This window comes from Ptiloglossa arizonensis, chromosome 3 (assembly GCF_051014685.1).
Source record: "Ptiloglossa arizonensis isolate GNS036 chromosome 3, iyPtiAriz1_principal, whole genome shotgun sequence".
NCBI classification, from domain to species: Eukaryota; Metazoa; Arthropoda; class Insecta; order Hymenoptera; family Colletidae; genus Ptiloglossa; species Ptiloglossa arizonensis.
In genome coordinates, this window is record NC_135050.1 from 26,471,532 (window position 1) to 26,485,361 (window position 13,830).

A 13,830-nucleotide genomic window follows, 5' to 3' on the forward strand; every position below is an offset into this window, starting at 1 on the left:
ATCGTCGTTTCGATCGACTACGTTCGACCATCCCCCCGCCCCCCTTCTCTGTTCGTTCCTTGTATTCCCCGAACGTCTCTGTCTTCTTCTTCTTCTTCTTCTTCTTCTTCTTCTTCTTCTGGTTGTTTTGTTTTTGCATTTTTTTTCTTTGTATTTTCTTTTTTTTTTGTATTTTTTTTTTTTAATTTCCGGAGGGAAATCTTCGCGCTCAGAGACGCGCGGAAGATTTCCGGACGAAATTTCACTCGTGAATTGCGTGCGCTTTAAAATGACGGCGGATGGTAGGTACCCCCGTCCGACATACCAAATCCGTACTCTATCGCGCGGTATGCTGTTCGTTGTAAATGTACCAAAGACAATGTCGATTAACTGACAAATAAGTAGTTTATTTAATGAAAAGGATGTGAAAAAAAAAAGAGAGAAAAAGAAACGGAGAGCCGTGAATTGAGGAGCGTGCTCTCTGTTTAATGAGAGAGAAAGAGAGAAAGCGAGAACGATTAAATGCGGGACATATTATATATATATATGTATATGTATATATATATATATTAAAAAATATATATATAAATATATGTATTATATACGAATGTTATCTATCCAAAGGAAGCTGCTAAAGTGTCATTTAGCTAGACGAGATTGATCACTGGATCCGCAATGTTGCAACGAAACATTGTTATTATTTTTGTAAAGAAAACCATGTACATGTATTAACTTAGCGTGCTCTGCGTATGGAAGCTTACGATATGTTGATTATTATTATTATTATTATTATTATTATTATTATTATTATTATTATTATTATTATCTATTTTTATTATTATTATCTATTATTATGATTATGATTATGATTATGATGATGATGATTATTATTATTATTATTATTATTATTATTATTATTATATTGAAAGGAATAAAAACTTGTAATCTTGTTTCCCGAAATGTTTAAATAGCATAAATATCGAGATCTTACACGTTATAACTTTTACGCTTCATTCGTTATTCCCGATGTCCAACAGGCTACGCCACCGTCCTTTGCGTTCATTTCCTTAAACGACAACCAATGAAAGATACGAGTATCTCCGGCAAGGTAAATTTAATCGAGGGGGGAAAGAATCCATCGTTTCGGTTGATAATTATACGGGTAATGTCGATAAAACAGCGACGAAAATTACGTTACGTTGTATTGAAAACGTTGGATCGATGAATTTCAATTTATACCGTCTACGCGTGATCAGCAGACTCGACTTCCCAAGTGGATTCAGAAAGAAAACCTTCGTCTCGCACCCGCTGGGAATCGCTGAGCTATGTAAGTCCATACACCTCCTAATTACTATTTAATGTTCATTACTCCGATAATGAACGCTATCCTGAGTCCAGGTCAATGGTCTTGTTCGTGCGATAGACCGGAATTTCATGAATATTCAAACCTCGGTCCGACCAATGTTTCGTTTCACTGCATTTTTCTCCGTGCAGATTCTGCGTTCGGAATACTCAACATCCTTAAAGTTATATAACCTGAACAATTAGTCGCAACAGCGCTTAATTACAACGATTAATTTTTGGTTAAAAATTTAATATCGCCGGGCAAATTTAATTACCGAACTTAGAAACGATTAGCTAAACTCAAATCACAGGAAATAGAAAATCAATTTTTCACTTTATTGTATAATAAAACGATTCCTTTTTCCAGGTTTTCTAACATTCCTTTTTATAGTAATTTAAAATAAAAACATTGGATTTTTAAGCCCGGCAAAAACTAAATTATCGATATTGCGAAACATACTTCTTTCGCATATAAAATTCCGTCTTTGGTGTGCCAAAATTGTTAGTTATTTATGCAAACTAATATATTAATTTTACATGATTAGATTAACTTGAACGAAATATACTTTAAGTTTTCTTAACGCAACGCGCATGTGTGTATACGTACATATGCAAACGTAGTACAATTGCTTTAATCGCAAAAGAGAATAATTGTGTAAAAAGCGTATCAGATGCTTCAACGAATAAACAAATAAAGGAACTTTGAAAAGAAGTGTCAGTAGATTGTCACGGTGACATTGAAATCGTCCACTTCACGTTCGAAGATTACGGAAACTGGCATATGATTAAGATACTGTCAACTCTTACTGTCATGATTAGTTAACTAACGAGTGTTTTATCCGATAAACGTCAAAGAAATTAAAAATCAACAGAATGTGAACGTAAATATTTGAACTCTTAAATAATATAAATTATTTCGTTAAATATCACAAAATTTTCGTGTCACCAACGTTAAAAACAATATACATTACGTTTTACATTGTTTATGCGTTTGTGGTAAGTATTTGCTCTTCTTTAAGTAGCCCTTCCAGAAATCTGGAACACGTAAATTGAACAGTCCATTGATCTGTACTGTAGTTCGATCACAAAGAGGTGCAGTCGGAGTCCAGTTTATTACATTGGACGCTACATCGTCGAATCTGTGCCTCGACAAGCTCAGTAAGGCTGACATGACACCTTCCTTTTGTTCATCCGACCCTAATAAAAAAAAAAACGGTTGATATAACATTAGCACAACACTCAGTATTAGGTGTGAAATATACATGGAACAAATTAAATGAAAATACCTTCACCGGACTTATTTAGGGCACATAATTGTTCCACAATTTCACCAACTAAATTATCCTTATCCTCTATTGGAAACGCACGCATAAGGTTGCCTACAATTACGTCGTAACAAAAAAAGTTGTTAATCATAAATGATCCTTAATAAAATATAAAATTTTTAGTTTATTGGATATGAGACTTACCAAGCAAACAAAATGCTCTGTACGTGTTCGGAAGTTTGTTATTAATTATCATTGGTAATAATGCACCTCGAATCATATTCTTGTACGTCCAAGTTGGGCCTTCCCTCTTTGCCAGAAGTATGATGGCCGTCTCCACATGGATATTAGACGTTTCTAAAATGTAAATTAATTCGAATTAATTTAAATGTATTAAATTGAATTTCAAATAAAATAATATTTGTTTACCTTGGAGAGCCGTTAAAAGTTCTTTCAACACATCTTTCGATGCTGTTCCCATTTGATATTTATAGAATACTGATATTAAGTTCTTTAAAGCATTAAGCTTAGGAAAGTCCACAGCTTGTTGTGCCGTAACAAGATGCGCTATACATTTTGGCAATAATTCTGTAAATTATACATAGTAACAATAATATAAAAAACAATTCATTTCTTAATTATTCAATCACACTCCAATTGATATAATTAAGAATTTATTGTAGAAGTTGTACACACCACTGTTCGTTTCATTACTTGGAAATACTTCTGGCCAACAGGTAAATACTGTATATAAAACAAGCGTTGCATTAAGTCCCAAACAATACAGAGCATCGCAACAGAATATTCTTACTTTTTCTCTATCTTTTTTAATTCGTGCCAAAACAGTGTACATCCTAGAAAGTGACTCCACGACTGACCTCTAAAATGAGAAAACACAAATATTATTAATAGTGTTATTAAATCTTATACAATAGGCTAAACTATCCAAGCAAAATTGAAACCTCTATTGGCTGGTTAAGTCTAAAGAGTTTGTATTCTATGCCAGCCTGAACAAATTGAGAAATCACTGATTTTGATTCTTCTAAATCAACTAATAACGCGGCAATTCTTTGTTGTGTTTTTGTCATTAACGGTGCAGGAGGGGTGTGAGTATTATCTAAACTCTTGTTGCATTCTTCTTCTGTACTTAAAAAGTCTATGATCCCCCTAAAATTATATAACATGTTAATATCGCTCGCTTTAATACATTTGCTGTGATGGTTATTTTGCAAAGACTTTTACTGTTAGAAAATATAGGAAAAATAGGGACGTAAACTTATCAATTACACTCTGTAGATTTCGATAAAAATAGTAGAAAAATTACGAATATATCCTTATAGAATATAACGATGATTCAATGAAGTGTGGTTCACACGCAACGAAGTAATGCGATATGGAGCATATATGTGTATCTTGTACAACAGTGAGTGTGTTAACCACATGAAACGTATATGCATACATATATTATGAGTATATTACAATACTAACTTTGCTATGATACCGGGACTGCAAGTAGATTTTAATTTTTCAATTATTTCCCAATGTATAGAAGTCTGCCAGTCGCTATCCACAAGTCTTTGTAACTGTTTCTTTACAAATTTATCTAAAAGAAATCAACACAATACATAATATATGACTTTGTATTTTCATTTTGTAACAATTAACCGATAAAAATAATCTTACCTGTTATTAAACGAACACGAGAAAGTTTTTTATTATAGTTTTTACTTGGATATTTATTTTCAGTAATATACTGTTTTAGTTTCGCTAGTGGGTGTTGTAATTTAATGTCTAAATTACTTTCTTTTACATCATTTTCTTGAACATTAAATGAATGCATAAGTTTTGAATTTAATAATGGATTACTAGAATTATGAGATTGTTCAATCTTCACAAATTCTTGAACTTCAATAGATTTGTCATGACTAGATTGCAAATCTGTCTGAGAAAAAGATTCATTTCCTAAGTTATGAGGTTGATTAAAACTTGAATTTTCAATTACTTGACACATGTTGCTGTTTAATACAATATTTGGTGACCATAATTCAACAGACTGTTCATTTACATTATTCCTCAATTGTTTATGGCCATATGAACATTTCTTTGTAGTATTATTAATTTCCATAATTACTTCCTTTATGTCGGGAAAATTATTTTTATAGTCTTGTTTTAAACTTTCACACTCCCTGTTCAATTCGATCTTCGATTCATTTATTTCCGTCATTTCTTCAAACGAATCATTAATAGTAGATTTAGTAATTGTATCAGTATTACCAAAACTATTTGTATCTGTGCCTAATGAATTTTTCATTTCCACATCATTTTTGGATAAATTTTTAATGTCCGTAACGATTACTTCATCAACGTTATTATTTTCGATAACATTAGTTCGGCTAGAATTTATTACAGATAAAAATGTTGGTGTGGATATCCTGTTATTACATTTTTTTTCCAACTTCTCATTCCCACTATCATTTACCATTTTCTGAATAACCGAACAATTCCTTTCTGGTACTTTTGTTTGTTCTACTGCTGTATTTGCATTAGTTTCAATACTATTATCCACAATGGCTTGTGTTTTTATCGTCATACTTGCTATATCTTTTGCTTGACATATCTCAAACTGTGCATAATTATATATTGAATTCTTTTGTTCAATTACTGTGTTTTTAGGTACATGCGCAATACGAGGTCTTTTTTTAGATATGCAACTATCATTGTTAACAACCTCTGTTTCATTATCTAAATGGTTTTGTTTTTGTGGAATGTAAGACTTTTCATGCTTGCAATTTTGTGTTTCTTGGTGGTCTAAAACACCCTGTCGCGTATTTCTAATTTTACTACTTTTCTTTAAATTTCTTAGTTTTTTTAATAAGTCTTGTCGATTACCACACTTGTTTAGTTCTTGAAGTTCACTTATTTTCCTCTTTCTAGTAAAATTTGTATTGTTAAAGGTACACGGTTTAATTTGAGATATTTCTGTTTCTGTTTTACCTTGACTCTTTTCTGTGTGTCCATCTGACTTTAATATTTCTGAATCAAAACTTCTTTCTATCAACTTACTAGATTCAATTACTTTTATAGGAGATGTTTCTGGACACTGAAGTTTTTCTAACTTAACATTTCCAGTAAAACTTGATTGTATAAAAGACTTTATGTCTTTCATATTTTTACACTCCCTCGAATTTGAACATTTATCTATGTCTATTTCAAATTGCATTAATTTTGTAGATTCAACGCAATCTGATAGTATCCCTGAATCAGTTTCACCTCCTAGAGACTTACTAGACTCAACAGAATTTCGTACTATTTCTGCAACTTCAGCTTCATTGATATTGGTAGACTGAGTGGTACATATTGACGTTTTGTACGAATTTGTATCAGAATCACTAATTGACTTTTCTAATTCTTCACTCTCCTTTAGCGATGCATTAGATTTATTGAGTAACATAGAATGCCGATATTTATGTTTCTTAGGCCTTCTTCTAACGGGACTTTGTTCAACTTTTTTCACGACCGTCTCAACCTTCCAAGAGCCAGTATGCCCACTTTGCAACCTCTTCCTAGGTTTTAACCGAGACAATCTAAACTTACTTACATCAAATTGTTTCTTTTCCTTATTACCATTACAATCTGCCATTCTTTTCCATAGCTCAATTAAATTTAACTGCATAGAATTATTGATGTTATACATGCAACAAGCATTTGGATGTTTATGTTGCCAACAGTTATTGCTCTGCTCTGATTTCTTCTTATTGAATTTCTTCTTTACCTTCATTTCTAGCGTGTCAATCCTTTTTTGTAACGAAGAAATAAATGACAACGAAGATGCTACTGTTGTTATATCTTCACAATGATTGTTTTGATTAGTTGTACTCGAATTTGCCAATGATAAAGGATTAACTGGGGTTGCTCCAATGTAATAAGAACTTCGATTCATTAGACTGGATATTTGAGAAAAGTTATTACAATAATCTGCACGATTTAATGTAACTGGTGTAGGTGAAGACAAAAGATTCGTAGGGATAAAGTCCACAAGATTATTCTCATTCTGTAAATGCAGTGGTGGAGTTTCAAGTAATGTTGTCAAGTTTTCAGTTTTACAATGATCAGTGTTCATATCTAAAATAACATAATTTTAAAGTACTATACTTTTTTTATATGTGAACGAACTTTAAAAAATATCTTACCAGTTGGCATTTGTAAAGAAGGGGAAGCTCTTTTAGAAGGAGATGAAATTTTTTCAACAAGTCTTGGACATGATTTTGCCATGATTTTACATATTTTTTCAAGAGGAGCTGGTTCTAAAAGAACTTCACATTTGGCACAAAATATAGGATACACATCATCTTTTACTTTATAAAATTCATCGGTTATTATACATTTATCTGTAAATATTGGCTTTTCTATTTCATCATTAGAAAGTATTGTATTTGTTCCAATATTTTTCATTTTGACTTCTATAAAAAAATAAAATTGTAATTAGTATTAAATATATAATTGTTCAGAATTTTCTTTAATTTCCAGGTTATATGACTCACTTGACTCACTGTTACTGTTACTGTTACTGTTACTGTTACTGCCACTGTCACTATTATTAATACTGATATTGCTACTGGTACTGGTACTGGTACTGGTACTGGTACTGGTACTGGTACTGGTACTGGTACTGGTACTGGTACTGGTACTGGTACTGGTATTGTTAGTGGTATTGCTGTTGATACTAGCAGTGTCATTATTACTGATATTGATATTATTATTGGTACTGTTATTACTGTCATTGTTTTTGCTGCTGTTTTCCACAGATATTTTCTTTTCCATCTTTTTAATTTTGGCATCATAAGACTTCTTAACATTTTTTAATTCCTGTTCTATCTCCTTTAATTTCACTAAAGAAAGTCTTACAGTTATAAAATTTCAAATAAATGTGAAACTAAAATGTACATAACAATGATACATAATACAACTCACTTTGAAGAGAAGACTTTTCTAGATCATAGTGCATAATCTTATCATTCTGTTGTCCTTCTACATCTTTTACTTTACATACTAATTGCTGTATATGTTGTTGATCCGCAGCTGCCTTTATTTGATATTCATTCACTTGTGTCGTCAAAGTCTCAATATTTTTTTTATACTCTGTATTTTGCTAGAAGAAAAATAATATTCCAAAATAAAAGCAAAACATTGTTATAAAAGAAATATTTGAGAGTTCTGCGGCATTGTACATACAAGTTCCAATTTAATGACTTTTGCTAACGTTGAATTGTAATTATATGTTACTTTCTTTGTTTGCTTAGTTGCTGCATCTAGATCCGTTTTTAAACGCTCACATTCTTTCAGCTTGTCATTATAGTGTTTAATCACTTCACTAAAAAAATATAATTTGTTAAATTCATTCGTATAAAATAATATGTATATAAAAAACAAATAGCTTTTATTTCTAAATGACTCACTGAGTTTCACAAATTTTTTGCTTTAACAACAAATAAGATTGTGTTAGCTTTTTCAAATTGGAATGGCCATCCTGTTACAAAATAAATATTTACACTCTTTATAGTTTTTAGAATTAAAAGTTTAAAATCATGCAATTATAATTCATATTTCTATCATTTTTGTAAAAAATATTAAATCCATCAATACTATATAAATATGTATAAAGAAAATAAAGGTAGAATATTGCGTTTGCATCATTAGGATAACATTTTCATTATAAATCATTATTGAATTTACAGATAGGATAACCTCAAAATAACCTAAACAATTAGTGTTACTAAATGCAATTCAAAGAAAAGATTTTAAGAATAAAGTGCTCACTTGAACAGTTTCACTAGCTGTAAAATTCAGAAAACTATTGTCCATATTGCCTCTGATGACAACGAGTACTATTTATGTAAAAGTTATTTATTTTATCGAACGCCAAACGCCAAACACGTTTGTACGGCGTTTCGTTCCGATGTTTACAGTTCCGGTTTGTAATATAAAGTCTGCTCAAGTAGAAAATCACCACAGAAACGGAGCGCACTCTACGTTGCAAACAAGTAATAACACCACAGATAGGTCATAGAATAGACCTAACATTCAATGAAAGAATGTGTTCCCACAGACGATGTATAAGATAGATGGGATAGATTAGGAGTGAGACATATTCATTGACATTTATACGAGTTATGAAAAGTGTCTGTCACTGACAAATTTCGTCGATCATTATAAATTACAAAATTTAAACTAATAATAAAATACTATTAGTAATGTTTTTCAATATTTTAAAATCACGACAGCGAAGGGCAGTTGTGTTCATAAATTGATTGTCGTAACTTTCTTTTGCCATGTTTAGATTAACCTATTATTGTAAGTAATGTTTTGCACAAATCGTATTGAAGTTTGAAATGAATATGTAAAATAAACTTAAGATTATGTAAATATTAAAAATTCAATTTGTAAATGCAGGAAAAAATTACCAAACCTTTTAATTTGACTGCTAATCATGGCAAACGAGAGAGTAGAAATGGATAAAAATTTAGCCAAAAGACTTTTAGTCCAAGGTGCTACATTGGTTGTCCTCAATGTACCAAGTGGTACAGAATTTGGAATTGATTTAAAGTCATGGAATACAGAGGATAATTTCAAAGGTATAAAAATGATTCCACCGGGATTTCATTATGTACATTACAGGTAACTATATAACATTTAATACTTTTTTTATTATCTTTGCAATACTTATTTTCATATATATATATGTATATATATTAAAGTGCTATAAATGAATTCGGAGAAACAGCACCTAAAATTGGTTTTCTTCACACATTTGTAAAATCTGAATTTTTGGTCAGACGTTGGGATACAAAAGAGGAAGAGCTTAGTTCAGAAGGTATAATAATTTTTGTGATATTCTTTACATATTGAAAAAATGAAAACTCTTTATTAACAAAATTAAGTCTTGTCTACAAAGTTGCGCCAGAAGAAACAGTTCAAAGATTAAAGGATAATTTGAAAGAATTAGACAAGTATCTAGGATGTTATCCTTATAATATATGGAATCAATGGAAGGAATTAACAAACCATATCAATCCTTCTTTGGTGGAACGTTGTTCACCTGAATGTGGGTACGTCAAAGAGTATAAATTATGAATTTCTATTCAATTATCAATGATTCTGATTCAATTATCTTATTCCAGTTTTGTACGGTCAGCATTAGAGTTAGAGCCTTGTAGCGATGCCATGAGACCAAGAGGTGGAGTGCCTAGTCCAAAAAGGAGAAGAACTGCACTTACTACAGAAGCAAAAGAGGAAGAACTACTTCCCAATTTGAAACCTATGCCTGGTACAGAGCTTCGACTGTCCAAATTGCCAGATAAAAATTTTCCAGATGGAGCATCGCCAACTGAGATTACAAGACATTCTCTTGATTCCAGTTATGCACTGGATACTGTTCTCAATACATTAACACTGTAAGATCAGTAATTGTTTTTGTTACAAATGTAATGTAGAAATAGTAATACTTTTTGCCTATTTAAAAATAGCTATTATTTTTTATAATGATTCGGTTTTTTTAGGCCTATGGATATTATTGGTGAAATGCAATTGGCATTTGTTTGTTTTCTGGCTGGACAAAGTCTTGATGCTTTCGAACACTGGAAAAAGCTTATATTCCTTATTTGCGGTGCCGATTCTGCAATATTGCAGCGTCGTGCTATTTATATGGAATTTATGAAAGCATTAGAGATTCAGTTAATGCATGTACCCGAAGAAGTACTTTGCGATATTGTAGTTAATAATAATTTTGTTTATTATAATCTTCGCAAACTTTTTGCAAATATTGAGATTAATTCTGAATTGGATGGACGTTTAAAGTGTTACACTTGGCGATTCCGCGAACGATTATGTACGAAATTCTCTTGGGATTTTGGTAATTTACAAGATGAGAACGAAGATGATGCACCTGTAGTTGTTTCCTTGGAATGAAAAATCTCTATATGTATGTAATGTGAATGTAATACTACCCACAAATGATATAAAGTAGTATGTATGCTCATTTTTTGTAAATAGGTATCATTTATAGCGAGGACGGGTTAATAAGAACAATGGAATATACATAAGTGTTGATAAAGCGAATTTTAATATTACAAAGCACGTATCGAATACCACATTACAAGTTACAAGATGTACTTTCACATGTATTTTTGAATAAAATATCTGTAGAATGTAACTGTATCGGTACAATGCTCAATATATGCATAAAATTATCTAGTTTTTTAATAAGCTATTCTATTGTTATAGTTTAATGTCACACCTGTTAATAGTTACAATGAATAATCAACACGAGTTTAAGCTTCTAATTTGCTATAGTGCCGAACATGCTGAAACAAATTAAATCCAATATTTACTGAATAGAGTGGTCGCAGTAGAAAAATACTGCGTTTTTTTCTAGATTTCTCATGATAACAAAATTTATTTATACTTAATAAATATTTACCGGATGGGATGGTCGTGGTGCAGGATCATATACTGGTCAATTACTAGCTTCTGGTTCGGCTTCGCGACGAAGACGCTACAAAAATTTGTAACAAAGTTAACATGGTCTCTTTCTAGATTTCTCATGATAACAAAATTTATTTACACTTAATAAATATTTACCGGATGGGGTGGTCGTGGTGCAGGAACATATACTGGTCGATTACTAGGTTCTGGTTCGGCTTCGCGACGAAGACGCTACAAAAATTTGTAACAAAGTTAACATGGTTTTTTTCTAGATTTCTCATGATAACAAAATTTATTTATACTTAATAAATATTTACCGGATGGGGTGGTCGTGGTGCAGGAACATATACTGGTCGATTACTAGCTTCTGGTTCGGCTTCGCGACGAAGACGCTACAAAAATTTGTAACAAATTTAACATGGTCTCTTTCTAGATTTCTCATGATAACAAAATTTATTTACACTTAATAAATATTTACCGGATGGGGTGGTCGTGGTGCAGGAACATATACTGGTCGATTACTAGGTTCTGGTTCGGCTTCGCGACGAAGACGCTACAAAAATTTGTAACAAATTTAACATGGTCTCTTTCTAGATTTCTCATGATAACAAAATTTATTTATACTTAATAAATATTTACCGGATGGGGTGGTCGTGGTGCAGGAACATATACTGGTCGATTACTAGCTTCTGGTTCGGCTTCGCGACGAAGACGCTACAAAAATTTGTAACAAATTTAACATGGTCTCTTTCTAGATTTCTCATGATAACAAAATTTATTTACACTTAATAAATATTTACCGGATGGGGTGGTCGTGGTGCAGGAACATATACTGGTCGATTACTAGGTTCTGGTTCGGCTTCGCGACGAAGACGCTACAAAAATTTGTAACAAATTTAACATGGTCTCTTTCTAGATTTCTCATGATAACAAAATTTATTTATACTTAATAAATATTTACCGGATGGGGTGGTCGTGGTGCAGGAACATATACTGGTCGATTACTAGCTTCTGGTTCGGCTTCGCGACGAAGACGCTACAAAAATTTGTAACAAATTTAACATGGTCTCTTTCTAGATTTCTCATGATAACAAAATTTATTTATACTTAATAAATATTTACCGGATGGGGTGGTCGTGGTGCAGGAACATATACTGGTCGATTACTAGGTTCTGGTTCGGCTTCGCGACGAAGACGCTACAAAAATTTGTAACAAATTTAACATGGTCTTTTTCTAGATTTCTCATGATAACAAAATTTATTTATACTTAATAAATATTTACCGGATGGGGTGGTCGTGGTGGAGGAACATATACTGGTCGATTACTAGCTTCTGGTTCGGCTTCGCGACGAAGACGCTACAAAAATTTGTAACAAATTTAACATGGTCTTTTTCTAGATTTCTCATGATAACAAAATTTATTTATACTTAATAAATATTTACCGGATGGGGTGGTCGTGGTGCAGGAACATATACTGGTCGATTACTAGCTTCTGGTTCGGCTTCGCGACGAAGACGCTACAAAAATTTGTAACAAATTTAACATAATTCTTTTTTAGATTTCGCGTGGTAATAAAATTAATTTATATTTAGTAAATATTTACAGGGTGGGGTGGTCCCGGTGGTCCCAAGTCATTTACAGCGTTTCCAATCACTATCGTCGTAAAGACGACAAACAATGTTGTCAAGACATTAATGTTCTTCATGATCAATGCGTATTTCTCACGCAAATATAGATTATTCACACCTTTATTAAAATAATTCATTATTCGTTATAATAAATAATGTTTTTGTTGCAATAGAGTAATATTAAATAGTTTGTTGAGATGTTCAAAAAATAAAAAGAATAATTTTCAAAAACAATTTTGTTATACTTGCAATTAGTATCTTACCAGCAACTGCTATGTGATGTTGAGACTTACTGATTCAGATAAACTGATGTCTGATGCATTCGGTGACTGTATTTATACAAAATATTATCATGTTTCGTGTAAAAATTCAAGATTTTATAATAAACGGGGAACACCGCTTACGCGATAAAAATTATCAACCAGATTTGTTGCCTTCAATGATTTTCCTCCGATTTTTATATATAGTTATATCAAAGTGAAATAGTTTCTTAAATACTGATATTATTTGAAGCAACAAATTTTTGTGCAAAGCTTCTGAAACAAATATTTAAATTTTAAGATGTATAAATTTTAATATTAAATTATTCTAATTATCAAAAACTCAATTTACACAAAAATGAATCTTTTATTGAAAAGTTTTTAATCAACAACTTATACTTTGATATTTTATAAATTCTATTGTGATGAAAATATTTTTGTAAAAATCATTTAATCGTTATAATATTTCGATAGAATAAATAATTTACACGATTCGTTAAAACTACGTAATATTATTTTTAAAGATTATTTTAAAACAAGAATAAAGAAAACTAAACGAGGGATTTCCTGATAATGTTTATTTAATATTTGAACTGTTTCATTTTTACAAATAATCTAGAGAAGAGCAGATCCAGCAGTAGTACTTTGCCCGTGGAGCACGATTACGCAAAAGCTATTGCATTTATAATAAAAATTCTTGTACAAAGAAAATAATTTTGCTTACTCATATAATTATTCGTACTTTTATTCCATCACATACTCTAGTCATCGTATAAACGTTATATTCTATAATCCTTTTTTATGATGTCAAAAATATTATAATCACTTTAATGAGGTTTGAGATTATAATGAACTATTATAATCGGTTTAA

At 31.3% G+C, this 13,830-nt stretch overlaps 3 protein-coding genes across 15 annotated transcripts; 1 reads left to right on the forward strand and 2 right to left on the reverse strand.

The window, feature by feature from the left end:
* Positions 1-1,638: 1,638 nt before the first annotated feature.
* LOC143144158 (uncharacterized) lies at positions 1,639-8,539 on the reverse strand. 2 transcript variants are annotated; one of them, XM_076306265.1, is made up of 14 exons: positions 8,406-8,539; positions 8,045-8,115; positions 7,821-7,959; positions 7,560-7,737; positions 7,130-7,477; positions 6,779-7,048; positions 4,272-6,710; positions 4,077-4,191; positions 3,551-3,755; positions 3,285-3,468; positions 3,018-3,176; positions 2,793-2,945; positions 2,610-2,702; positions 1,639-2,520 (listed from the first exon to the last, which is right to left on the reverse strand). In XM_076306265.1, the coding sequence occupies exons 1-14, from the start codon at positions 8,448-8,450 to the stop codon at positions 2,291-2,293; spliced, it is 4,629 nt and encodes a 1,542-aa protein (XP_076162380.1). In that variant the 5' UTR covers positions 8,451-8,539; the 3' UTR covers positions 1,639-2,290. The 2 variants fall into 2 exon arrangements, with proteins under 2 accessions (XP_076162380.1, XP_076162381.1); XM_076306266.1 differs by lacking the exons at positions 1,639-2,520; positions 2,610-2,702; positions 2,793-2,945 and having other exon boundaries at positions 3,024-3,176; positions 3,285-3,332; positions 3,400-3,468.
* A 208-nt stretch (positions 8,540-8,747) lies between these two features.
* On the forward strand, positions 8,748-10,842 carry LOC143143990 (protein AAR2 homolog). Of its 2 annotated transcripts, XM_076305900.1 has the most exons (7): positions 8,748-8,939; positions 9,039-9,263; positions 9,344-9,459; positions 9,541-9,694; positions 9,767-10,039; positions 10,145-10,566; positions 10,638-10,842. In XM_076305900.1, exons 2-6 carry the CDS (start codon positions 9,076-9,078, stop codon positions 10,551-10,553), a joined length of 1,140 nt encoding a protein of 379 aa, XP_076162015.1. In that variant the 5' UTR covers positions 8,748-8,939; positions 9,039-9,075; the 3' UTR covers positions 10,554-10,566; positions 10,638-10,842. The 2 variants fall into 2 exon arrangements, with proteins under 2 accessions (XP_076162015.1, XP_076162014.1); XM_076305899.1 differs by having other exon boundaries at positions 10,145-10,842.
* Apid1 (apidaecin 1) lies at positions 10,689-13,100 on the reverse strand. 11 transcript variants are annotated; one of them, XR_012991313.1, is made up of 13 exons: positions 12,963-13,100; positions 12,675-12,817; positions 12,514-12,588; positions 12,353-12,427; positions 12,192-12,266; positions 12,031-12,105; positions 11,870-11,944; positions 11,709-11,783; positions 11,548-11,622; positions 11,387-11,461; positions 11,209-11,300; positions 11,065-11,139; positions 10,689-10,948 (listed from the first exon to the last, which is right to left on the reverse strand). XR_012991313.1 is itself a non-coding variant. In XM_076305901.1 (13 exons), exons 2-12 carry the CDS (start codon positions 12,774-12,776, stop codon positions 11,101-11,103), a joined length of 816 nt encoding a protein of 271 aa, XP_076162016.1. In that variant the 5' UTR covers positions 12,777-12,817; positions 12,963-13,100; the 3' UTR covers positions 10,689-10,948; positions 11,065-11,100. The 11 variants fall into 11 exon arrangements, 10 of the variants coding, with proteins under 10 accessions (XP_076162016.1, XP_076162018.1, XP_076162017.1 ...); XM_076305901.1 differs by having other exon boundaries at positions 11,226-11,300; XM_076305903.1 differs by having other exon boundaries at positions 10,689-10,974; positions 11,226-11,300.
* Positions 13,101-13,830: the final 730 nt, after the last annotated feature.

What these genes read in the sequence shown, in the direction of transcription:
- Apid1 (XM_076305901.1), bottom strand. Translation starts at nt 12,776, where the DNA reads ATGAAGAACATTAATGTCTTGACAACATTGTTTGTCGTCTTTACGACG. An exon ending in CACCACGACCACCCCATCCG is followed by an intron (nt 12,106 to 12,191) that starts GTAAATATTTAT and finishes AAATTTTTGTAG; the next exon opens with CGTCTTCGTCGCGAAGCCGA. An exon ending in CACCACGACCACCCCATCCG is followed by an intron (nt 11,623 to 11,708) that starts GTAAATATTTAT and finishes AAATTTTTGTAG; the next exon opens with CGTCTTCGTCGCGAAGCCGA.
- LOC143143990 (XM_076305899.1), top strand. Translation starts at nt 9,076, where the DNA reads ATGGCAAACGAGAGAGTAGAAATGGATAAAAATTTAGCCAAAAGACTT. An exon ending in TTTCATTATGTACATTACAG is followed by an intron (nt 9,264 to 9,343) that starts GTAACTATATAA and finishes TATATATTAAAG; the next exon opens with TGCTATAAATGAATTCGGAG. An exon ending in CGTTGTTCACCTGAATGTGG is followed by an intron (nt 9,695 to 9,766) that starts GTACGTCAAAGA and finishes ATCTTATTCCAG; the next exon opens with TTTTGTACGGTCAGCATTAG.
- LOC143144158 (XM_076306265.1), bottom strand. Translation starts at nt 8,450, where the DNA reads ATGGACAATAGTTTTCTGAATTTTACAGCTAGTGAAACTGTTCAA. An exon ending in TTCTTTACAAATGCCAACTG is followed by an intron (nt 6,711 to 6,778) that starts GTAAGATATTTT and finishes ATGTTATTTTAG; the next exon opens with ATATGAACACTGATCATTGT. An exon ending in AGTCCCGGTATCATAGCAAA is followed by an intron (nt 3,756 to 4,076) that starts GTTAGTATTGTA and finishes ATATAATTTTAG; the next exon opens with GGGGATCATAGACTTTTTAA.